Here is a 26,301-nt window from a genome sequence, read left to right as displayed (position 1 = left end):
AATGCACTTGAAAATCCCATAGATACCAATTCTGACAGCCTTTCTCACTCACTTTCCAACCACCATGTGTAAAGTTACACTTCAGTGGCAAGTGTTAAGTCTCCTCCTCCCTCCCATAATACATCCTCAAAGTTTAATTCAGTGTCTGGCAGCTGGTACAACACAACCAGCTGGCTGCGGGAAATGAAACAAAACATACAAAATTTATTTCTTACATTTCTAGTTTGATCTTCCTCCAAGAAGCTTAAGAGAGACAGATAGTATTCCTGCCTCCATTTTATTCTCACAATAGCCCTGTGAGATCAGTCAGGCTGACAGAGAGTAAATGTCCCTGAGTCACTTAATCTGCAAGCTTCTTGCTTCTGTAAAGATATTTAACTCAACTCTCCCTTGAACACTGATTAATCTGAGAAGTGACTGATGTATAAAACATGGTGTTCACCTTTCTCTACATTTGCAGAAAGTGGCTAGGTATCAAACATGCAGCTAAATATTATGTATAGAAATTGTTATATATCTAGGTATCAAACATGCAGCTAAATATTATGTATAGAAATTGTTATATATCTAGATTTATAGAAATAAATCATCCTTCTACACTACTCAGCCTGGCAGATGCTCCACTCCAACATCTGCCCCCTTTGCTGAAAGTCACTCTTATTGGAACTGTCTTCTTTCTTAATGTTGAAGTCCAAGGTTGACATCATCAGATACCTGCCTAGGCCTATATCTCAAAGTTATTGTTCTCTCACTGCAATCTTAATCATATTTACCTGTGAATAAGTATAACTGACTTATGTCAGAAGTCAAAACCAACTGGATGGCAAATAAAGTTCTGCTGAACTCAATGGAGCTTCCTTCTGAAGAGACATCTACTGAATTAATCTGTCAGACAATCTCGTAATTCTCACTTTTCATAGTAGAAGAATCCTGCTTTTGTTATATAAATATGAAAACTTTATTTACTTGCTTTTCTTAGCCCTCTCCTTTTCTTCTGCTTACTCATAAGAGTACAAAGGTAGAATAACTCACTAAAAGTAGTGAAGAGCTATAGTCTGTACCTCTTAGTAATTCAAGATGAGTTTTTCTGGCCTCCTGTGAGCAGTAGTTCTTTATGAGCAAATGCTTTTTTACTACCACCTGTCTCCTCTTTTGAGAGAAATCTCTTCTCCAAATAGAAATTCCAGTCACTTGCCACAAGTACCAAGTCACATAGATTTACGGCACATGGAGTAGGAGGGGGGAAACAAAAAGAACCAGGAGCCATGGCTACAGCAGGAAGCCTTATGGAATATGACGCAGCCAGTATGTTCTCTGCAAGCAAACTCTTCAGGGAAGAAAATGAGATGTCAGGGAGGCTTGAGATGAAAGGACTGGTACTCTGACAAGAGGAGCATGACTTTGGGGATTCACTCCTAGGCTATTGGGTTAGGGTTACAAGATCCTGGTTGAGATGCCCCACCTATACCTTTAAGAGTGGTTTTAGATGACAGCCAGTGTGGTGTAGCAATAGCAATAGCATTTACATTTCTATACCACTTCATAGTGAACTCATACTCTCTAAGCAGTTTGTAAGCCAGTTGCCCTGAACAAACTGGGTACAGATTTTACCAATCTACGAAAAGAAGAAAGACTGAGTCAACCTAGAACCTTCTGGGATCAGACTTACAGTGTTGTGGCTGCAGTATCGACATTTAACCACTGTGCCACCAGGGTTTCTCAGTAGCTGGACTAAGATGGATTAAGTGCTGGACTAAGGACTTTACCATATAAAGCTAAAAAGCAGAATTTTAACAGGATAAATGTGCCTTTGGCAGGTATCTATCTGACGATGTTGTGCCTGTCATGCTTTCACCCTGATACTATAGTGCACCTTTTCATTGATGGACAAAACCCATCAGTGAGCTCTCAACTGCCCTATTATTGTGTGAAAAGCCTTTTCCCTACAATTCCAACATTATACCAATCATGTGGCAGAACAGGGTCTGATTCTCCTGCCTTCTCTGCCCCCACTCACTATTCCAAAGCAGGCTAACTCCATACCTGTTGGCTGTGTTTTTTAAAAATCTTTTCTTCTTGTTTTTTTTTTTTTTTTTTTTTTGCATACTGACAGCAAAATGATAAAGTAAAATAAAAATAATTTTAATAATTTTAAATCATTTTTGCTGTAATTACACAAGCACAACAAAATTAAAATAAATAAACCAAAAGGCACAGAGTTAGCCTGCTTTGGAATAGTGAGTTGGAGGGGGAGAGAGGAGGAGAATCAGACTCTGTTATGGCACTGACTGATGAAATGCCAGAACTGAAGTGAAAAGGCTTATCACACCCCGGGGGCGGGAGCAGTGTGTTTCCAAGCAGTTCAATAAAAGAGGGTTCTGATAAGAAATGTTTTAAAGTGGTATGTCCCTGTTTCCTTTCATAATGCAATTGCTGTGAGACACAAGGCTGATGTGACAATAGTGTAGCACTATGGAGCCCAGAGTTCAAATCCTTGCTCAGCCTTGGAAACCCACTGGGTGATCCTCAGCAAGTCTGACTCAACCTCAAAGGAAGGAAATAGCAGACCTCCTGTTTGATGGTAAAAATATTGGCCGTGTTGGCAAGGGGAATTGGGGAATTGTAGTTCCGGTTATAGCAAAAAGTGTAGATGTGCAGGCTAATAAAAAGTAAAAAAGCCACAGCTGCAGATGGGGATGGATGATATGGAGATCTGTATCAGAGATCAAAGGTAACCAGCCTGGGCTCCCCTCCAGGATGGAATAAAACTGACTTGAGCATAAATTTGGAGGGGCGTGTGGTTTCCATACTCAGTCTATTGCTGTCCCCTGCACACTGGAAATTTACTGCTTTTTCACCAACAAAACTGTCCCTGCAGCCCAAAGACTGAAAAACTAGGACACAAAGAAGGCTTTATTTCCATCCATTCTTTCTGGTTTGTTTTCACGTTTTCTCCACAGGGAAATGTTTCCTTTTATGCCTCAGAAGAAAGTTTTCTGAGCCTCCCAAAGGCTTATCTGGGGGCGGAGTTAACAACATACACCCCTAAATATACCTCACCTAGAACTACTGCATATGTAATTGTTTTGCAGAGCCTGAGAAGAACTAGTGGCTGGTTGATTTGACTGGAGGGAATGTCATCCTGATTAGCAATTGTATCCTGCTACTGTCTCTTGATAGCAGATTTCCTTTCATACATTTCTGAACAGGGGTCTTCTGTATATGCTGCTGTGGTGGGTTTCCTCTCACTTTTACTCCTGAGTAGGAAGTGGTAACCCTGAAGATCATCTAGCTGAGCTGCCACCACCTCATTGATTTTAACTCCTCTTTTCCAATAATTTAGTGGGAAGTTACTGGAGGGAAGTTGACTTGTGCTTTTGCCACCCCTGACTTTGCAGAGGCTTTCTCTCCCCACTCCTCCTCATGATAAGAATCCTATGCCAGTGGGCACAAACACTGAGCAAAAGGCACATGAAAGCATGTGGGAGATAGAAGGTCTTAAAGGAAAGCTTTTTTTATTCAAACAATCAACCTACATTGACAACATGTATCTTTTTACATGAAAGCACCATCCTTCTGGCAGTTACTTACAAGCAGTTACAGGGTTACAAAACAGTCCAAGTCATATTCAGCCAAGTTTTTAAAAGAACCATAATTTCCCTAATGCATCTAAGACATTACTACCCTACTTACAATACAGGTTTTCTGGGCTTTGGATGTCCATGGGGGAAACAGGGAATCCAGCCTACAACTAAGGACAGCCCACTAGGTGCAGCAGGCACCTCAGTCCCAAGTCTCTCTTTGGCGCTCTGTACCTGTGGTCCCTCTGGGATTTCTGTAACCACTTCTAGAAAGGATCTGGAGCTTGGCACTGGTCAACCTCATTGGCTAGTTTCTCTGTGACTCATCTATGAGGTTAGCCCATAATAAATGTAATCTAACCCAACATCTCATTAAGCTTTTGCTTATTATTATTATTATTATTATTCTTTATCTGGAGGGGAGACTTTACCCCTCAGCTGTGCTGCCCTGTTAATAGGAGAGCCCATTATCTCAGTGGCATGCTTCTTTGAGCTCAGGCCTTTGGAGGATTATAAACAGGCACACAAGGGCAGGAAGCTTTTCAAGCATTTCTGTCCGTCGTACTAAAATCTAGGCCAAGATGAATGTCTCATTTCCACTCTTCCCATTATCCTTCCCCAATTCCAATGAACACCCTGATTTCCCCAAAGTGGTAGCATTATTGGAGGAGTGGAAAGAGCAATGCAGTGAGAGCAACCCTTGGGATAATACCATCTTGCATGGGCCACTTGGCCTATCTTCCTGGCATAAGGAAGGGAAGTAGAAAGGGCAAAGCCCCCTCTTTAGGTCTCCCTATCTGCCTCTGATGCCACTTAACTAATTTTGGAGGGGAGGATGGGGGGCAGAGGCATTTGAGGGTTTATGAAGGAGGGGGTTCTGAACCTCATATTGACTTTGGAAATGAGCTGTTCAAGGTGACTATTTGGATTACAGTTTCTTTAGTCCACCAGAGGCCACTCTGACTGCCAGATTCTGGGAGCTGTATTCCAAAAAAAGCAACTTTTCCAAGCAAGGAGGAGGAGGAGAAAATAACGCAGTTAAGTTCAAATGCATTCAGAAGGAAGCACAGACAAGGTGACTATCTCTATGTCAATCTCTTGTAGTAGAACATAAGAACTGTTTCTGCTTAAAACCACTGAATTTCAATGAGACAAGCTTTGATCTATTTATCTATCTATCTATTGCATTTCTTTGCCGCCTTTCTCTCAGATGGGACTCAAGGCAGCTCATGGTGATTTTTCTCTGACGGCTCTTTCACATATGCAAGTCAACACTTGATGGAGTTTAGCTTTTACTTAGTAATCAGTATCCTTGTATAAATGAACTTTTCAACTCATACCTGTAATAATAAGTTTGGATTTTTGAGAGTTTTTCCCAGATGGAACACACATACAGAACTCTCTCTCATGTATTTGTGTATGAGCATCTAATGCCACATGCAAAGATGGCAAGAGGCAGGGGACTCAATACACGTACACAGGCCAATGGAGATCTGAGAGGGAAGTACTTGTCCCTCTCAAAGAAGGCTGGGAATCAAGTGGCCCTCCAGAAATATTTGGCATGCTTCTCTCCTTATCTCTCATCGTGAGGTATGCTGTCTGGGACTGTCTGGGAGCAACATCTGGTGGGCCACATGATTCCCATTCTTGCTGTAAAAGGATTAGGAGGTCAGAGCCAGGAGCATCTGCTCTTCTGATAGGGAAGTCTTGGGGTGGGTGTTTAAATGAGAAGCGTTCTTTAAAAACTGACAGCAGTCCATGGTGCTGAACTGCTATTCCATTTTCCTGCTTATCGCTGTAGATGCCACCCAACTGGAATCCTAGAAGCCTCAGCCAGATGCTGTTATTAAGTTTAGACATGATTGTATTTGTATTTCAGGCTTGCTGAAGAAATTAGTTTTTTTTCCCCAAGTAGGGGTAAAGACATAATCCTAAAATCCTGTCTTTTAATGCAAATGTTATTTTCCCACCCCACATCAAGTTGATTAAAAAAACAAAAAGCTTATTTCAGCTCTGGCTATGCCTTAGTTATATCTGGACTGGACTGCTGCCTTGTGCATTGTGTGGAGCTTCCCCCTAAGGGATCTTTTCAAACTTTAACAGGCCATGAATGTGGCTGCTATATTGCATGATATATTTCGCATGTTGTGAAACAACTTGACCGGCTGACAGTTTGTTTTGGGGCATCATGAAAAGTGTGTCTGATTGCCTTGAAAGCCTTGAATGTTTTAGGTCCAGAACACCTAAAGAACAGCCTCCTTCCACACTAGTTGGCCTGACATTTGTTAAAGAGGTCTTTTTTGTGTCTTGCCTGAAGGCTTGGTTGGGGTCGATAAGAGAAAGTGCCTTCTCAGTGGCTGCACCCAAGTGGCATCACACCTATGTAGTTCAGATGCCTATTTAGCCTTTAACCTCCTTTCACTGGCTAGAAAGAGTTTTTCTTCTCCACCAACAAGTGGGCTTTTCCCTTTCTGTGTAGAAGAGTGTTTGTTTCTGCCTGTTCTGTGTGCTTCCCTAGTATTTTGTTTTATATTCTGATTTCATGGCAGGGGTGGGAATCATGCAGAGCAATCCTTCAGATGCTGTTGAACTGCAACTGCCAGCCATCCTTACTGTTGGGTATGCAGGCTAGGGCTGCTGGGAGTGATAGTCCAGCAGCATCTTGTTTTATGGTGTCACTATGATTGTAATGGTCATAAGTCACCCTGAGTCATGTATTTGAATTAGGAGAGTGAGGCAGATTACATTTAAAACTAAAAACATAGAAAGCTATGATAAAAGTATACTTCTTTACTGGCAGGTAAAATTATAGTAATTAATAATTAGTAATCAATGATGATACAGAAAATAGTAATCAATGCAAGAAAAAGAGCTCCATTAAAATCTGAAAGGACACATTGCATATTCTCATTCTGATTGGCCCCCACAACTGATGGGTCTTTAGTCTGATCTAATAAGGAGATTCTTGTGTGTGTGTGTATGCGTTTTTTAATAGAAGGAAAACTAATGGACATGAGTTCCACCAGCAGGAATGAAGGCAACAGACCCTTTGCAATATATATCCAACACAGCACCGTATCTAAACTGACATAATTGTCCCTGCCAATGCTGAATACTCCTGCCCTGGGCCTGGAAAGCATTCACTTCCCTGACATTTCCACAAATCTTTGCTGGTGGAACTGATGACACAATGTGTTTATCTACTCCTTCAGCCCTCTTAACCCTTCATGGGCATGGCAGCCTTTTAAAGAGTACCAGTATCTCAGATGACATGGATCTTATTTTTTCTAATGTTCCCAAATTATTACTTTCAAATGTGTGGGCAGTACACATTGTGGATATATTCCAACAAGAATAATTGTACAGTGGGTCCTTGCTATCTGCTGGGGTTAGGTTCCAGGAGCCCCCATGGATACCAAAATCAATGGATGCTCAAATCCCATTATATACAATAGCATAGTTAAATGCTGTCCCTTATATAAAATAGCAAAATCAAGGTTTGCTATTTGGGATTAATATATTTTTGGAATATTTTCAGGCCATGGATAATTGCATCCGTGGGTAATGAAATCCATGGATATGGAGAGCTGACTGAAAAGTCTTTTTGTGCCACAAGTCCCATTCATGTCTATACTGAGCACATTCCAGAAATATTGATGTCCGCTGACTTCCATGTCAGTGGGATGGTGAAGCCACTGTGAGTTTCAGCCTGAACATTAAAGAGGCTACGATGCTGAATAATACACTGAAAATGAGTTCAGAGCCTTGTATAGATCTTTTACATTTCAGACTGAAAGCCAAAGCAGATTCACTACCACTGACAAGACACCACTGGCCACAACTGAAGACCCTACAAAAGGGATTTTATGATAAGGGGAAGGACACATGAGATTACCCTCAGTGGTCACACTACATTAGATGTGCTTCAGTAATGGGACAGTATGGAGCACTTTAGGGAATCTTTTCACATAGCTTCACTGGGCTATCAATCACATGGACAAATATCTTTGTGAAGGGAGAATGCAGCCGAACCTTTAGTTCACATTTCTGCTGTGTGGAGTTTTTCCCCAGTAACATTGAAATGGCAGTGTCTTAGAACGTAGTGCTTCTAAAACTATCTGGTGTGGGGAACCAGAATTTATTTGTCCCTAATGTGCCATGGTCTGGTATCATATTTGTGCTCATTGAGTACCACTGTTTCTTTGTGAAAATTCTTTAGGGGCTGGCAGTTGATGGCTCATGGTCCAGCACTGGCCCATGTACCACCACTTTTAGTGGTACTGCTATAATCCACCCAGATTAAAGCCAAACAAAATAAAAATGCAAAGATAAACCACTCTAACCATTTTACTTGTTACAAAAATAAGAAAGAAAACAATTGCTGTTTTTTCCCCTCTTTTTCCCTGTTTTGTTTGTAACATCTTGGCTGGTGAAGAAGCCCATGGAGCTTCAAAAGCTTGCAACAAGTATATTGTGCATTTCGGTTGACCAATAAAGGTATCACTGATGGATTTTTGTTTGTATTTGTTAAATGGCCAACACAGCTACCCCTGCATATTTTCCATCTTATTTGTTAGTCCTTTAAGAAGTCTTTGGTGGTTTTGCTCACATTTAAGAAATGAGAAAATTGAGAATCTAGGTCATGTCAGGATTCAACAACTGCCAGTGTCTTCCGCTTTGTTTTTTAGCCTTGCTCTGTAGTGAAATGCACATATTCCAATTTCTTGCTTTCTGAAATGCAATTGGGTTGTTTCTGTTCCTACCCTCATATTATTATTATTCTATAATGTTTCCAGGAGATGATCCATATTTCCTCTTGCCCTTTATATGCACACATGAGCAGACAGCAATGTTGCACACACACACACACACACACACACACACACACTGTCCAATTGCACCAAATTAAAATGTAGATCTTGATATCTATGATATGGAGATAATGTGCCCCCAAACAAGCAGAAATGTAGTACCAAGACTTTGGCTCTCTAGAGTATTGGCAGGGAGCAGCCTTTTTCAGTGCCTCTTCTAAACATGCTGGCAGATTTACACTGCCCCAATATGATGTAAGACCATGTCTATGGTGTGCAAGATCATGTTTGAAACTGAAGCCTGTATGAATTTCACTATGTTTGTGCACACTGCAAGTGTGCTGGCCAGGTGCAGTTCCCTTTTGTTGGGTGTTCAATGGGTGGAAGGGATGCATTTCTCTACTACAAATGTGTTGGCAGATATAGCATATACCCACCATTTGGTGTGTTGTTGTGTGCCTTCAAGTCCTTTCTCATTTATGGCAGCCCCAAGGCAACCCTATCATGACACTTTTTGGCAAGATTTGTTCAGAGGGAGTTTGCCATTGCCTTCTCCTGAGGTTGAGAGGGTATGACTTGCGCAAGGTCACCCAGTGGGTTTCTGTAGCTGAGTGAGGATTTAAACCCTGGTGTCCCAGTGTCCTAATCCTACACCCAAACCACTACACCATGCAGACTCTTACACATGCCATTGGCTCTTTTAATCTTTGATGAACACTGCAGCTTTCAAGACATTGCCAGCAACTCATTTCATCTGCACTTTTTTGTCATCTACATTTTGAGTGATAATTCTCAAACACCAAGGGGAGGAACCCATAACATGTCAGCGTGGGAGACAAAGCACATGTTAAATGGTTGGAACTATATGAACAGAATATAGATAATTCCTTATTCATTTTTGAAATGACAGTTTTAATCTGAGATAAATGCTCACAGTTTTAAAATATTTGAATTCCTATTACTGCTCCTTTTGGATTCCTCAACTATGGCATGAACAAAATGGGAGATGAAGCACATGTTATGCTGCTGGTACTATATGAACAGATCCTCATTTATTTTTTAAAAAAATTACCGAGGGGGGAAACACCAAAATCCTCCCAACCTCCCATATCCCAAGGGAAAAAAACATTGCCCATTATCTAATGCTTTCTTCTTTTTTTCCTAGGTGGAAAAATTTGCCAAATGCTTGGATCCAAATGACTTGGGCAAGATCAACTTCAAAGATTTCTGTCATGGAGTGTTTGCTATGAAAGGTAGGCATTGTGATTGTTTCTTTTGCTATTGCCAGTGTCATCATCTTCATCCTTTTCTGTATCATTAGCCTTACCTTTAACATTGTCATTGCCCTTAAGGGGATTTGGAGTTGGTGCTCCTGGTAGTCTCCTATTAAGGTACTGTTAAGGGATTGAGCAGGTCTACCTCTCCTTAATTTCAATATAGGAATAAATGCTCCCAGTCACACTACTGAACCAAATCATTACTGAAGACCTATACCTGGGGTAGACAACTTCTGAGGATCACAGTACAATTTTGGCCTTCTCAGAGACAGTCTTGGAACCCAACCCACCCCTCATAGCCTAAATTAACCCAAAATTGGACCAAGTTGTTAAGGGTTGGTTTTGCCACTCTCCCAAATTTGGGTGGGTGTGGATCAAAGGACACTAGTACCCTAGCATGTAGGCTGCCCTTTGTTCACTGTTCACCCCAGCCCTCAGTAATCATGTAAGTATTGCAGCTTGTCTACTTGAATAGATTCAGGAGCTCCATTCAGTGCTTAAAAGTACTTAGGACAGAGGATGTACTTGCTAGCTTTTTCCCCTTCATTAACACCCCAACTCCATGCAGCCTTTCAGAGGACTGGAGGAAAAGATCTGGAATGGTAAACGTGCTTTGTGGGATTTAGAACACTGCAGAACCCAGTGGTATGAGGATGGAAGGCCAGCAAACATCTCCCTACTCATCATGTCAGCAGCTGAACATCCAGATAGAGCTATAATGTTTTAATTTAAGAACTATATTCAGAGGGCAGGATCCAACTCTACACTTCCACTGGTGGAACAGCACACTCCAGCTGAAGGGGTGATCTCCCCTTCCCATGACAGCCCTTCTCATCCCATGTACCAGAAAAGCCTGTTCCAGATGGAAATCCCTCTGGGATTGCAGTTCAGGCATCTCTGAGGGCTTTAGTGAAGAGGGGAAAGGAAGAGGGTCCTATCACACAACTGTGACATCTGATGGCAGTGAATTTACTCTGAGCTGTTCAAGGTGCTTTCAGTTGCTGACAGAAAGAGAGCAAAGATGGAGACATCCTAGTCTTTCTAGACAATGAGTTCCAAAGACTGGGAGCAGCCACCAAGGAGGCCCTCTCCCTTGTTCCCACCAAATGAGCCTGAGAAGGTGGTGGGACAGAGAGAAGGGCCTCTTTAGATTATTGTAAAGCTCTAATAGACTCATAAAGGAAGATACAGTCCTTCAAATAGCCTGGACCCAAGCCATATAGGGCTTTATAGGTCATCACCCTATATGAAATGGACCAGCAGCCAAGGGAGTAACAAGGGAGTTGTTTGCCCCCTGTAGCTAGTCCCAGTTAGCAGTCTGGCAGCAGCCCTTTGAGCCAATTGATGCATCTGAGGACTTTCAAAGGGAGACCCACACAGAGCGTGTTAAAGGGAAAGGGGAAGGTAACCTTTGTTCTCCTTTCCCTGGTAATGTAATGCATCATTTTATGTAACTGATGAAGTTTGCTGATGTCCATGGAAGTTTATGTCATAATATATCTATAAGTCTTTAAGATGCCATAATGCATTTGTAAATCTTTGATAAGTTCCAGTGTTTTATTTCCTAAGCTTTGAACACACACACACACACACACACACACTTGAAAGATGATCACCCTCTAGTGGCTATGTCTAAAAGTTCCCTTTCCTTATAAAATTATCTTCCTTTCTGAAATGAAATTATCATCATCATCATCAGGATCGAGGTAGGGAACAACAATTAACAGACAACAACATCAGTTAAAACAGACGTCAGTTTAAAAGGACAACTGAGATGGACACATGTTAAAACAATCCATATTTAAAATTCATCATTTAAAATTGGCAATTTAAAAATCATCTGGATAAGCCTGCCAGAAGAGACTGGTTTGTAATGCTCTTTTAAATTCAAACAGCATATTCAGCTGTCAAATAACTTGAAATGATTTTTACCACCATTTTTTAAAAATCCTACTAATTTAACTATAAATTTGAATGCTTCTTTATTTGTAAATTCCAGCCAGAGTGTAAATGGTATCCAATAAATAAATAAATACTTGGCAAATTTATTTCCTAAGAGTACAAGTGCTATACAGGTTGTGTGAAACATTCTCTCTCCAGACCAACCTGAAGTTCACAGATGCTTCTTAAAGCAAATAACAAAGGTTTTTAAAAGGAGGTGGAACTAATGCTCCCAATATTAGCAAATATAGACATTAATATTGGAAAATGCTCCCTTAGATTTCCCCAATCCCATGTGCCAAACTACAGGTCCCATTATTATTAGCCAACACAGCCACCTGCCATCTATGAGTCTATAGTCTAAACAGTGATTCCCAAACTTTGGTTCTCCTGGTGTTTTGGATTTCATCTCCCAGAAGCCCTAGATGACTTAGCCAACAGCCAGGAATTCTGGGAGCTGAAGTCTAAAACATCTGAAGGACCAAAGTTTGGGAATCACAGGTGGAGAGCAGAGAGCATGTTGCTCTAGTTAGAAAATCAGTGTTTGGAATGTAATACAGAGAAAAGTGGTGAAATGTTCACAATTTAGTGGTTGCAACTAAATGCGAAGAGACCATCTAGTTGACTCTGCTTGTTTCTAGCAGCAGCATTCAGTTTTCTCACAGCTTTTCCTGTCTTTCAGGTGGTAACAAAGTCAGCCTAAGCCCAGCTCAGGCTCCAGAGTCTTCAATCACCAGAACTCCTGATTCTCTAAGTTGGGAGCACCTGCCCATTTTACATCACCACCAGAATTCTTTTTTCCTCTTTCTCTGGATAATATCTTCTTTCAGCACAGTGCTTGTTCAGCCTTTCCCTTCTGCTCACTTTCCTACCCACCACTTACCAGGCAGTAAGGCCTTCTCTCTCACACACATGCTGTCCTAACATTTGAAGAAGAGGGTTGGTGAGAGGGCTCTACAGAGGAAAGTAGCAGTTGTACTTTGCAACTGATTTTTTTTACCATTCCTCTGGCTCACGTGGAACTGCCTAGAGACCCTCCAGAGAAATCAATATGCCAGGTCTAACTGCAATTTATATGTTAAATCAGGGAAGCCTGCCATCTAGTAACTGAAGTTGGTATTCTAGGTGCAGGCAAATTTAAATGGACTAAAAATTGTAGATGCATTTGAACAACTGAATATAATAATAATAATAATAATAATAATAATAATCATCATCATCATCATCATCTTATTTCTGTTTCCCACCTCTCCCAATGGATCGAACAGGGATTGCAAGCATAAAACCACAATAACATCTAGATTACAATAAAATATAATCACTTAAAAATACAATTCAGGACGATAAAAACATAATCTAACATGCAGTATTACAGCCATATGTAGGATTTTCCTTAGGTTCCTCATAGAAGATCGGGTGGGTAGGCCCGCCGGAAGAGATCTGTCTCTAGTGCCTTCTTAAAGGCATTTAAGGTGGTAATAAGATGGATCTCTTCCGGCAAGTTGTTCCATAACTTAGGGACTATGGCTGCATAAGCTGTGTGCGAAGTTGTTGTTAATCTGGTCTTTGGGTATTCTAATAAATTCTTCCCAGATGTTCTGAGAGTGCGGGGCGGATTGTGTAGGGAGAGGCATTCCCTCAAGTAACTTGGGCCTAAGTCATGTTGGGCTTTAAAGGTAATAACCAACACTTTGTATTGCACCTGGAAGCTAATTGGCAACCAATGAAGGGATTTTAGAACCGGTGTTATGTTGTCTGACCTAGATGTTCCAGTGACCAGTCTAGCTGCTGCATTTTGAACTAGCTGAAGCTTCCAAACTTGGTACAAAGGTAGCCCCATATAAAGCACATTACAGAAATCAAGACATGAGATTACCAGTACATGTACCACTGTTTCAAGGTCCTTTCGGTCCAGGTAGGGACGCAGTTGGCATATCAGCCAAAGCTGGTACCAAGCTGAATAACCATGAAGTGCCCACCCCTAGGGTCTCCTTAGTACACATGCCGGTTATCAAGTGTCTAGATTTATCAATCATGGACCTATGATGAGGTCTCTCTCCCTCTCACCCCCCCCCCCCCCCCAATTCGTACAGGTTAAACATCCAATCAGTTGTGCATTGCCTCTTAGTATTGCTGTTTTCTGGGCAGCAAAATTTCAGTAACTATCAAGCATCTCACTAAAATCAGACCAGGACAGAAACCTGCTATAAGTGTTCTACCAATATTTTGGTTTGTTTGCTTTTTGCATTTCTGCAGATCTGGAAGAATTTGCAGTAGCATTTATGCATGCATAGACAATCCCCTCCATCCCTCCTTCCCTCCTTAACAACCAGATACAAGATGCCTACTTGCACATCTTACAGTACAGAGAAGGGAAAGTCAAAATTGTTCTTTCCTTTGTGTCTAATGGTGATGCATTAATTCCACACATTGGCATATTCTAGGCTGTCAGCCAAGTGCATGTCTGCATTAGGAAAACATATGTATATGTGTCTCAGGCTAACCTGGGTCAATACAGTCACCCATTTGTATTGTGCTCGCCATGCAAACCTTCCAGGATGCCTGTAAAATAAAAAACAACAACCTGGAAATGGGATTTCATGGATAAGCAACACCTTATTCAAATTGGCAAATGAACCTTAGGCAAACCGATTGGCAAATTATCTGCATGGCCACAGAGAACTTCCATGTATGCTGGGAAAGAATCAGGAGGAGATGGTTCTGGCCTTCATGGCTTACTAATAGGCTTTCTGGAGACACCTGACTGGCAATTTCAGGAAGTGATGCTGGACTTGTTGTGGGCCTTCAAGTCATTTCTCAATTATGGCAACTCTAAGGCAAACCCATGATGGGGTTTTCCTGGCAAAATTTGTTCAAAGGAGTTTGCCTTTGCCTTCCTATGAGGCAGAAAGAGTGTAACTTGCCTGAGATGACCCAGTGGGTTTCCATGGCTGAGCAGAGATTTGAATCCTGGTCTCCAAAGTCATAGCCTAATGCTCAAACTACTACATCATGCTGTCTCCTGAACTTAAATCTCATCCAGCATCAGGATTCTTGTTGTGTTCACCTCCAAAAATAAGCCAGCACCTGGACAGAAAACCACCAAGCCAAGGACAAGAGAGCCAATGTGACATACTGGCTTGAGTATTGGCCTATGACTCTGGAGACCAGGATTCAATTCCCAGCTTAGCCATGAAACCCACTGGATGACTTTTGGCAAGTCAAATGCTCTCAGCCTGGAGAGACAATGGCAAACCTCCTCTGAACAAATATTGCCAATAAAACTCCATGATAGTTTCAGCTTGAGGCAGTGGTTGTCAACCTTCCTAATGCTACAACCCTTTAATACAGTTCATCATGTTGTAGTGACCCCCCCACACACACACACACCATAAAATTATGTCCTAAAACCATCGGAAATATGTGTTTTCTGATGGTCTTAGATGACCCTTGTGAAAGGGCTGGTTGACCCCCATAGGTTGAGAACCGCAGTCTTAGGGTCTTCACAAGTTGGGACCGACTTGAAATCACACAACAACAACAAGAACAACAACAACAATGAGATTATGTGCATCATTCTGAGTTGCTTGGAGAAAAGTCTTTATTTATTTATTTACAGTATTTATACCCTGCTCTTTAGCCCTAAAGGCTCTCAGAGCAGCTTACAATTATTATTAATTTTAATTATACAGTTCTCTCTGCTCAGGCTCATAAAACGAGAAGGGAATGGTGGCAGGGAAGAGATCAAGTCCAGTGGTTCTTCTCTCCCCCTGAGGCCTGGACCAAGGCAGATGGACTGGAGGGAGGGCCCTTCTTCTTGCTCTGGCTAGCCCTGATGGAGTTGGGCCTACCTTTTCACTCCCTCCCAGGTTGGATGATGTCAGATGGAATGGAGGGAGGGTTCTTCTTCTTGAGGCTAGGCCTGATGGAGTTGGTTAAAACCAACCATGATAAGTGAACAAGTGCAAAAATAAGTGCAAGTGCTAAGTAAGGCAACTTGAACCCCCTCTCCTAATACAGCACAGAAGTGAAGACTCTTTGGGTCACAATTGTTTTAGTGTACAATTCCCATCAGCCTCACTCTGGATAGCCAATGATATGGAATTCTAGGAGATGTGGTCCAAAACATCTAGAAGCCAAAGGTAAAGGTGTATGTAGTTTACTAGCTTCCATTGGTTTCTTTCCTGGTCTTAATGTCTGCTGTCTTTCCTAACCTGTGGTGGAGAGTATCAAGAGAGCACAGCAAGTGAGGGAAAGAGGCAGGCAAATAGGTTAGGGAGGAAGAATTGCCTTTATTTCCCCCTCATACTGAAGAATAGAAAGATGTGTGTACTCTGTTTGATCTGCAAGGTGACAATCCTAAACTGGGATGCACCAAGACAGAAGCCTCTCTGGGAGTGTCTAAGATTCAGATGGCTCTTTGGACAGGATTTGGCAGGTGGCAACAGTATGGTCCTTGGGCTTCATGTGGCTCACCATGGCCTTTGGCATACCCCCAGCACTCCAACATCCCATCAAAAAAAATGTGGTGCCTAATATGACCAGTCCTATCCCCAGAAGTCTCCAGAGCCATTTAAAGCCTATTTCATCCTCTCAGGAGACTGTTTTAGCATTTGCCCTCAAAGCTAGAGGAAATGGGGGTATAGCTCCCCAACATCCAGAAACTATGTGAAAACCTGTCCCCAAACCCCAGCGGCCACCCAACTGTACTGTGGGGCAACTTCCCACCACTTGTTGCCTTTTGAAAGTTTTGGATTCATGATGCCCGTTGGCCAGGCTGGCTAAGGTTTATTGAAGTTGTAATCCAAAATCTTGTGAGGGAGTCGTCAAGTTGGAGAAGACTGCTCTAAGGAATGCTAGAATTTTAACCCAACATGGTGATGCCTGTCAATCCTGAGCCCCCTTATTTTCCTTTACAGAAGTAGAATGAATTGTAATTAAACCTTTATTACTTTCATAAGCTTTTAGATAAAGGGACTGCTTTATTACTGCCTCAAGGCAATGTTTAGTGTATTACAGAAGGGAGAGTTTGACTGATGGCTGCAAATACTGTTGCTGTGATAAATTACAGTGCCGGATGCCCTCCAATAGACCAGTTTGCATATATTACTATATGCCACAAACTTGTTTGAGCTCTCTCCCTCTCCCCCCACTTTCTCCCTCTCTTTCTGCCTGGATAATGCACATTAATGAATGTACCTCACCCCACCATGGTCTCTTGCGGTGAGCTTGGCAGCGTGTGTGAAACTCATTTATTCTTTAAAGACTCTCCTGAGACACAATGGTAGAAGGCAGTGTGAAGACTAATGAGCAGATGAAGAGAGAATTAAATTACTTTCTGCAACAGGACTATGGAAGGACCCCTGTAAGGGGGGAAAAGCCATCTAGAAATATATTATTATAATTACTGTGTAAAACAAACAGCGGTTGCTTGCAATTAATAATTAGTAGGCTACCCCCATTCCTGCTCCTTCCTCCTGGGGTCTTGGAGGAAAAGGCCAATATTGGACGTAAATTCTGTCATCATGAGTAGCTCCCTGCCCAGTTCTGAAATTTACCACATGAAAACATTATCTGTGTATGTACATGAAGCTGTAATTATAATTAATACTGTGTTGGATTTGCTGTTGGCAAAGAAGAAAACTGCTCACCAGGCACACCTCGCCTAGCCATCTTGCCATGTAAGAAAAGCAGCCTTTCGCCTCGCATGTAGTCAACTCCAACAAAAACTCAGAGACATTCAAAACAAGTGGTGGATCAATTTAGCAGAAAAGACACAACGTTGTGCAGATATGGGTGATTCCAGAGGATTTTATGAGGCTCTTAAAGTAGTGTTTGGACCTACATATCAGATCCAAAGTTCCCTATACAGTACAGATGGTCAAACACTAATCACAGATAAAGCTTCCATTCTGAACCGATGGGCTGAACATTTCCAAAGCCTCTTTAGTGCCAACTGAGTAGTCCAAGACTCATCTATTCAACATATGACACAACAACCGATGAAGAAGGAATTGGACATAGCTCCCACTTTGGAAGAAACCGTTAAGGCCATACAGCAGATGAAAAATGGCAAGGCTACCAGGATCGATGGAATTCCACCTGAAGCTTGGAAACATGGAGGTCATGTACTTCATGCTAAACTCCACGAGCTCCTTGTGAGTTGCTGGGAAAAAGGTGAACTGCCATCAGATCTCCGAGATGCAGTCATCATCACCCTGTACAAGAAAAAAGGAGCAAATCGGATTGCTCAAACTATTGAGGTATAACACTGCTCTCCATTGCTGGAAAAATCCTTGCAAGGATACTGCTGAACAGATTAGTCCCTGCTATCGCAGAAGAACTTCTCCCTGAAAGCCAATGCGGCTTTAGAGCTAATAGGAGCACTACAGACATGGTATTTGCCCTTAGACAACTGCAAGAGAAATGTAGAGAGCAGAACAAAGGACTCTATGTAACATTTGTTGACCTCACCAAAGCCTTCTACACAGTGAGTAGAAAAGGTCTGTGGCAGATCCTGGAATGACTAGGATGCCCCCCCAAATTCCTCAAAATTATCATCCTGCTACATGAAGGCCAGCAAGGTCAAGTCAGATATGGCAATGCTCTCTCGGAGCCTTTTCTAATAACTAATGGTGTAAAACAAGGTTGTGTTCTCGCTCCAACTCCATTTACAATCTTCTTCAGCATGATGCTCCAAGGGGTTACGGCAGATCTCAAAGAAGAAGATGGCATTTATATATGCTATCGTACTGATGGTAGCCTGTTTAACTTAAGCCGCCTGAGGGCCCACACTAAGACTCTAAACTATCTAGTCCAGTGATGGTGAACCTTTTAGAGGCCGAGTGCCCAAACTGCAACCCAAAACCCACTTATTTATTGCGAAGTGCCATGTTCCTCTGGCTTTCTAGTAACAAACTCTGGCAAACTCTGTGCTGGGGCGATGGCACATGTGCCCACAGAGAGGGCTCTTAGTGCCACCTCTGGCACGCGTGCCATAGGTTCACCATCACTGATCTAGTCTATGAGCTGCTTTTTGCTGATGATGCTGCCCTCGTTGCCCATACGGGAGCAGCTCTGCAGCGCCTAACATCTTGTTTTGCAACAGCTGCAGAGCTCTTTGGGCTGGAAGTCAGTCTGAAGAAAACGGAAGTTCTTTACCAGCCGGCACCTCAGGAAGAACACTACCATCCCCACATCACTGTAGGCACATCTGTGCTTAAGTCTGTCCAGCAGTTCACCTACCTGGGAAGCATCATCTCCTCAGATGCCAAGATTGATAAAGAGATCAATCACAGACTGGCAAAGGCATATAGTGCATTCGGAAGGCTTCACAAAAGAGTCTGGAGTAACAAACACTTGAGGCGAAGCACAAAAATCAGTGGGTATAGAGCCATTGTACTGTCTATTCTCCTCTATGGGTCTGAAACATGGGTCACCTATCGCCAACACCTATGACTCCTTGAACGCTTTCATCAGCGCTGTTTACGCACAATTCTAAATATACACTGGACTGACTATGTGACAAATGTTGCTGTCCTTGAGCATGCAGGGATCACCAGCATTGAGGCCATGCTATTGAGGATGCAGCTGCGCTAGGCAGGACACGTTTCTAGGATGAAGGACCATCACCTCCCAAAAATAGTATTCTACGGTGAACTCGGCACGGGTCAGCGTAAGAGGGGCACCCCAAAGAAGAGATACAAGGACTTCCTGAAACAACATCTCAGGCTTGGCCAAATTGATCACCAACAATGGTCCGCCCTGGCCTCACATCAGGAGGCATGGAGACGCACTATCCACGATGCTGCAGCATTTTTCGAAAGCTCACGGCGAACGAGTCTCGAAGAGAAACAACAACGCAGAAAGAACCACAACCCGGAAACATCACCCAAGGAGATTTTCCGCTGTGCTTTCTGCAACTGGACCTGTTTGTCCCGGATTGGCCTTTTTAGTCACCAACGCACTTGTACAAAGCGCGGGATGAGTCCTTCCTGAATCTTCGTTCGTGAAGCAAAGCCAGAGAGAGAGGAATTTGTAAGCTGGTTTACTAGAGGGACACAGTGGCTCAAGTGGTTAAGACACTGACTCTATTGATTGCAAGATCAGCAGGTTGGCAGTTCGAGGCCCAGATGCAGTATGATGGGGTGAGCTCCCATCACTAGGCCCAGCTTCTGCCAACCTATCAGTTCAAAAGCATGCAAATCCAAGTAGATAAATAGGTACCACTCTGGTGGGAAGGTAAACAGCATTCTGTACAATCATGCTGACCATATGATCACAGAGTAGTCTCTGACAACACTGGCCTTTCTGCTTAGTAACAGAAATTAGCACCACGACTTGACAACCTTGTCAATGGGGAATACCTTTTACCTTACTAGAGGGTGCCAGAGTCTGCTACTGACCACCAATGCATGGGAAAGAACTCTCTACCTTTCCCAAAGGGCACTGCAAGGAGGCAAAGATGGGATGTTAATTCAGTGCCATTGATTTAATTTAGTGTGTGTATGCCTATGTGTACATGCCCTGAAGCCTCCTGTTGTGTTATAGTGACCCCCTGAATTTCATAGGGTTTTCTTAAGCAAGGAATACTCAGAGGTAGTTTTGCCAGTTCCTTCCTGTGAAATATAGTCCATAGCACCTGAGATTCATTGGCAGTCTACCATCCAAATACTAACCAAAGCTGACCTTGCTTAGATTCCAAGATCAGGTGGGATTTAGTACCTTTTTGGTACCAGTTACACATCTGTTCCCAAAGAGGCAGGCTGTGATGTTTCCAAAAATATCATTAGAAAACTTGGCCCAATGAACATACTGCCTATGACTGGGCATTCAATGGAGCCTTGAGGCTTTAAGTGTTGAGAAACTGGAGTGTGTCCAAAGGAGGGCAACCAAAATGGTGAAGGGTCTGGAAACCATGTCCTGTGAGGAACGACTTAGGGAGCTGGGGATGTTTAGCCTGGAGAAGAGAAGGTTAAGAGGTGATATGATAGTCCTGTTTAAATACTTGAAGGGATGTCATATTGAGGACGAAGCTAGCTTGTTTTCTGCTGCTCCAGAGACTAGGACCTGGAGCAATGGATGCAAGCTCCAGGAAAAGAGATTCCACCTCAACATTAGGAGGAACTTCGTGACAGTAAGGGCTGTTCGACAGTGAAACACACTCCCTTGGAGTGTAGTGGAGTCTCCTTCTTTAGAGGTTTTTAAACAGAGGCTGGATGGCCATCTGTCTGGGATGCTTTGATTTAGATGTCCTGCATGGCAGGGGATTGGACTGGATGGCTTTTGCGGTCTTTTCCAACGCTATGATTCTAGCAGGGGTGAGGAAAGTGATGCATGTAGCCCTGAGACTCCTTTTCGCACACCACCAAAGGCCCCCTCAGGAGGCCTCCAAAAGGAATTCAACTGATTTTTTGACCTTCAAACAAGGCAAACTGCCACAAAAATGCAGTGTTTGAGATGCCCCCATTACCCACTATCCCACACCATCCCCTGAAAAGGGTGGAAATGGGCAGTTCTTGGGCAGTTGCACCAGGAATTATGCTGTTGTCCACTGCTGTCCTAGAGGCTTCTTTCAAACACTCCAGCATGGCCAAATGGTAGCTTTAAAACTCTAAAGTTGGCTGGTGGTGGTATTTTTGGAATGTTAAGACATCATGTGTTGGTTTATAATCCTAATCCTCAAATGCTTCTGCCTTTGCCGGCACCAAGAATTCCTTCCCTGATACTGGCTGAGATAGAATGGAAGACCATTTTTGCCCCAACAGTCCTCAGCTAGTCAGTCAAGTACCTTCTACAACTAGTGTCAGGACGATGGTCCTCCAGGTTAGGATAGTGTCACTTCCAGGTTTGCTTTCATGTTAACACTTCTCTTTCAAAAACTGGAGAAGTGGAATAGGAGAAGAATTAGTGATAGTTCTCACATTTTTATATGGAGTGGGGAATGCCATCCTTTGCAGAAATCATACCACCTCACATACCATCTGCCCTTTGCTACAAATTTTGGCACCTTGCTTTAGAAGACCCTGATGTAAGACAGAGATGAGGGAACTTTGCCACCCATCCCTAATAGCCTTCAACTGTTCTGATTTGGCAGGAATAGTCCTGTTTAACCCTCTTGTGCCATTTTGTCACCTCCTCCCAATTTCCTCCTTTGTCTTCAGCTTACTTCACTTGCTGCAAACTGAGTTCATAGTGTAAAACTAATGGGCATTTAGTTAACTCAGCAGGGGGAGAGAAGAGGGAAAGATGTTTCCCTTCCTAGTAGGCTCTGGCAAAAGCAAACTGCTGCAGCCTCTCTTATCTTGTTTGTTCTTCTTCATTAATAACTTTTGCCATCTGTGGTGTTGTTTGGCCACATGTGTGCTACTTTCCTGCAAAGCTGGAGAGTATATTATCCAGTTGTTTGGGGCTACAACACATGCACTCCCTGACCATTGATGATCCTGGGTAGGACTGACAGAAGTTATAGCCCAAGAACATATGGAAGTCCAAGAATTTTTTACCCCTGCTTTAAGCCTCAGACCCTCAAATTCCAGTACTTACACATTTTTTGCTTGTTGACAGCTCTTAAAAAGGAATTTATGCCTTTGTCAGCAGGCTTCCTCTTTTCTTTTCTCACAGCCATTATTTAGCATTAGGAAAGATGTCACTTGAAAAATGCTCCTCAGGATGGACCATAATGCATGCAACATCTGCTTCCTTGGTCTTCTTCTTTTTGTTATCATTTGCCTGCATGCCAAGAGAAATAAGAAAAGCCTTCTCACATCAAGGGATTATATTATTCTGTCAAAACTCCTCTCATTCCCCAAGAGATTTTTTTTAATCTAAGCAGCCAGTGTGCTGTGTTTCTTCTTCTCCCCCAGAGCTACTACCCTATCTTTTCTTTCTTCTTTCACCTGAAGCCTAAAGTGAATAATATGCAAAATTTGGCATGCAATGCTTTCCCTGACATCTCTGTTCTCATTTGCAACTGGCAATTACAAGGCGCAAACACCACAGCCAAAAATACTATTAGAAAAAGAATGGTTGTAAGGTCATTGTGACCACAAGATAGCTAAATAGAGTCACTCGTTGATTTTAAAATAACCTGGCTTCTTCTGTAGTCGAGGGGCAAGAACTCACCTGGGAATTCATTACATTTCTATATTTATCTTCGATTCTTAAGTTACCTTCTTTCAAAACATCTGAGATTAGCTTTAACATGCTTGGTATGAAGCAAATCCAAAAACAGATAAGAGAATGTTAAGTATTACCCAAGTCAATGTTGCTCTCTCGAATGAAGGGACCTCATGGATTTGGACCTTAGTGGGCAGGGAGGAGAGGACTTTAACCTTTCTCAGTGCCCTAAATCAGGTCAGGACCAAAGTGATCCGTTTGTTTAGGATATCACCTTTGTGCAAACACACACATGCACAGACACAGACACAAGGTGGCATTTGTTATCTGGGTTAGGAACACCATTGAAACAAAAAGTAAGAGTACCCCAAACTATGATCCCAGTTGGGATCAGAACTCCTGCATGTACAAGAAAGAAAGAAAGAAAGAAAGAAAGAAAGAAAGAAAGAAAGAAACTCCAGCATTTCACAGCTGAAAACTGGGACATGTATGGCCAAGCAACATCAGTATGTGGTCAAGATTGCAAAAGTTATTTGTGAGGGAGGACAAGCAAGGAGAAAAAGATTACAGCAATTTGCTTTTGCCTAAGGTTACTGGGAAGGGCAAGATTCCCTCTTCTTACTTTCTCCTTTTTAACTGAGTGAAAACTATTTTTCCACTTCAAACTCCATTTGCAGCTATAGAAGTAAGCTGAGGACTAAGGCAGAAAGTAGGAGGAGGAAAGAGAAACTGAGAGGTTTTAAAAGCAGCTGAAAATTGGGATGGCAGAGAATTAGTTGGGACTGTCCCTTACAAATCAGTAAAGTTGGAGGGTATAGCATTGGTCACTATGCCTTTGAAAAGAGGGCTAGGCCCTCAGTCCATGAAAAATCATTAAGAAAACTTCAGTTGATATTGACACCAGGCCATCAGATATGGGTGATGGTAGTAGTGCAGTGTTGCACATGTTTTTGAATTCCTGTTCCTATGATCATCATCCAGTATAGCCAATGTTGAGGAACATTGAGAGTTGGAGTCCAACAATGTCAAGGGGGTAAAAGTTGACCATTGCTGTATTAGCCTCAGAAGCAGTAACTAAATTTCCCTCTTTCTTTATATCAAGATTAGAGTAAGTTGCTTTGTGGTTTATTTTTCTTCTTTACTCATCTGACCACATTAATCCTTTGTTTCATGAACTTCTTTGGGTACATTTGCTTTTTGGGGCTTGAATTTTAAATGTATCTCCCTCTCATCATTTGTTCACTTGATGCTCCTTATCTTTTCACTGAACATAGGCCCGGTACAAACAGGTCCTTTGAGGTGCACCCATGACGTGCTAGGGTTGCTCGGGGGTGGAGCGTGCACACACCCTGCAACCCTAGCACATCATGGGCACGCCACAGCTGTGCGTCACTATCCAGATGGTGTGCACAGCAATGATGTGCCAGCACTGCAGCGTCCAAATGGTGCTGCACCGCTGGCACGTCATTGCACTGTCACTGGCGCTTTGGTGTGGCGCAAATGCCACTTCTGCATGCTGCTTTCTTGCTGCACAGCAGCACCACACAATTTGGTTGCTGCGACGCTGCTGCGGAGCAAGGAGAGACGCCTCCCTGGCACCTCTTTTTGGCACTCTGAACTGCTCCATACTTAACTGATATGTTCTCTTCTGTCTCCTCCTTTCTCCTGGTCTCTGCCTCCTTGTTAACCAGAAGCAAATCTTGCCTCCTGTTGCTCTATTAGTCCTTATCTTTGGAATTCTCTTATGACTGATATTGCTTCTACAGCTGCACTGTCTGCATTTCAATTACTTCCTAATTTCTCACCTGTTTCTTTAGGCTATCCTAGCTAAATTTTTCTTTCACTGTTGGCCTCTTTTTGTACATCAGCTGAACTGTATAATCATTCCTTACCTTAGATATCCTTACGTAGAATAGCTGCAGTGATGTCCTAATGGGAGGGCGGCACTCTGTCTCTGGTGCAAAAAAAGGGTGCAGTGACAGCTCCTCGGTCCTCCTTCCCTCCCGCACAGAGGTTCCAAAAAAGAGAAGGGGTGGACTGTGAGGAATGCAAGTGGAACAGATGACACCCAACTTGTCCAAGGAAAGCCAATAGTTCTCATACTTGGGATCAAACATGCTAGGAATGGGGGCTGCAGCCAGGAAATCAGAAAGAGAGTAGGTATGAAAGAGCTAGAAAAGATCCTAAAATGGAAAGATATACAACTGAGCACAAAAGTTAGAATCATATAAGCCATTGTATTCCTTATTGCCATGTATGGATGTGAGAGCAGGACAGTTAAGAAACAAGATAGATTTTTTTAAATTAATTTGAGATGCTGGAGAAGATTGCTGAGGATTCCCTGGACAACCAAAAAGACAAACAAATGGGTCCTAGAACAGATCAAACCAGAAATCTCCCTGGAAGCCAAGATAACAAAACTGAGGCTGTTATACTTCAGGCACTTCATGAGAAGGCTCAACTCACTGGGAAAAAAACAATAATGCTAGGAAAGGTGGAGAAAGGAGACGGAGAGGAGAGCCACATGTTAGATAGATGGATGCTATTAAGGAGGTCATGAGTATGAATTAAATAATAATAAATAAAATAATAAAATTTTTATTTATATACCGCTCCTTCCCAAGATCAGGGCGGTTCACAAGAAAATAACAACAATACAAATGAACAACATACACTGGCAGTAACGAAGCAGATTAGTGGTCAGGGAGTCTTGGAGATGTCTCAACCACAGGGTTGCCATGCATCCATCGACTTGAGGGTAGTCAACAACAACAACAAAAATGCAAAGAAGGTGGGAGGAGATGGAGGTGGAGTGACCATGGGCTCAGTTTTCTTTGGAAAATGACACCATTCATCATCAAAGAAGTAGCTCTGCTAGTCTGTTGCAGAAGAAGGGGCGAAAAGGTGGGGGTTTCTAATAGTTCCTTTAAGAATGACTAGCTGATATTTTAGCATGAGCTCTTATGGATATCAACCCACTTGTTCAGATTCAATGACTGAGGAAGTGGAGTGATAAAAGCTCATGTTAAAATATAAATCAATCAGTCTTAAAGGAGCTGCAGCTTCCTTGCCCTTCTCTTTTATTTTTCCTATATCCTCAAATGCGTTATGGTTTTCTTTATTCAGTGTCTTTACTTCTCTGTCAAATGATGAGTCTGATGAAAATTTCAAGTGTTTTTTTTTTGGGGGGGGGGGGGGTTATCCAAGGCTCATATTATAGGGCTCCCATAAGACCAGAATGGATTAAACCCAGTTTCTAGGCATTCTGCCAAGTACCTGTGAAAACAATAAATCAGGAATAACTTGGAAAAGTTACTTTTTAAACTGCAATTCTCAGAAGTCCACACCCAGCATGACAGTTTTTGGAAGTTGAAGTCCACACAGTGACTTTTCCAAGCTGTGGATTCAAGTAATGGCTTACTGTGGACACAATACTGGACAATCCAGATCATCACAATATCCCAAACACCCTCTTTGTTGTTCTTCCAGCTGAGGCCTACACCTGTATTTGAATCCTAAATTATTCCAGTGAGGCAACACTAAATATCTGTCCTTTTCTTGTTCTGTTTTTAA

General features: G+C 42.4%; 1 protein-coding gene across 3 annotated transcripts in view; it reads left to right on the top strand.

Annotated features, from left to right (window-relative positions):
• The window catches only part of RAB11FIP4 (RAB11 family interacting protein 4), a 230,674-nt gene that overhangs the window by 60,036 nt on the left and 144,337 nt on the right, over nt 1-26,301 (top strand). For all 3 annotated transcript variants that reach the window (XM_089478118.1, XM_089478111.1, XM_089478108.1), the window contains exon 2: nt 9,558-9,645. In XM_089478118.1, coding sequence (XP_089334244.1) covers nt 9,558-9,645 — 88 coding nt within the window. The remainder of the gene's footprint in view (nt 1-9,557; nt 9,646-26,301) is intronic.

The sequence above is a fragment of the Sceloporus occidentalis genome, unplaced genomic scaffold, assembly GCF_023333645.1.
Source record: "Sceloporus occidentalis isolate IW3139 unplaced genomic scaffold, rSceOcc1.0.p SCAF_1, whole genome shotgun sequence".
Taxonomy (NCBI): domain Eukaryota; kingdom Metazoa; phylum Chordata; class Lepidosauria; order Squamata; family Phrynosomatidae; genus Sceloporus; species Sceloporus occidentalis.
This window is presented reverse-complemented; position numbering and strand designations above follow the sequence as displayed.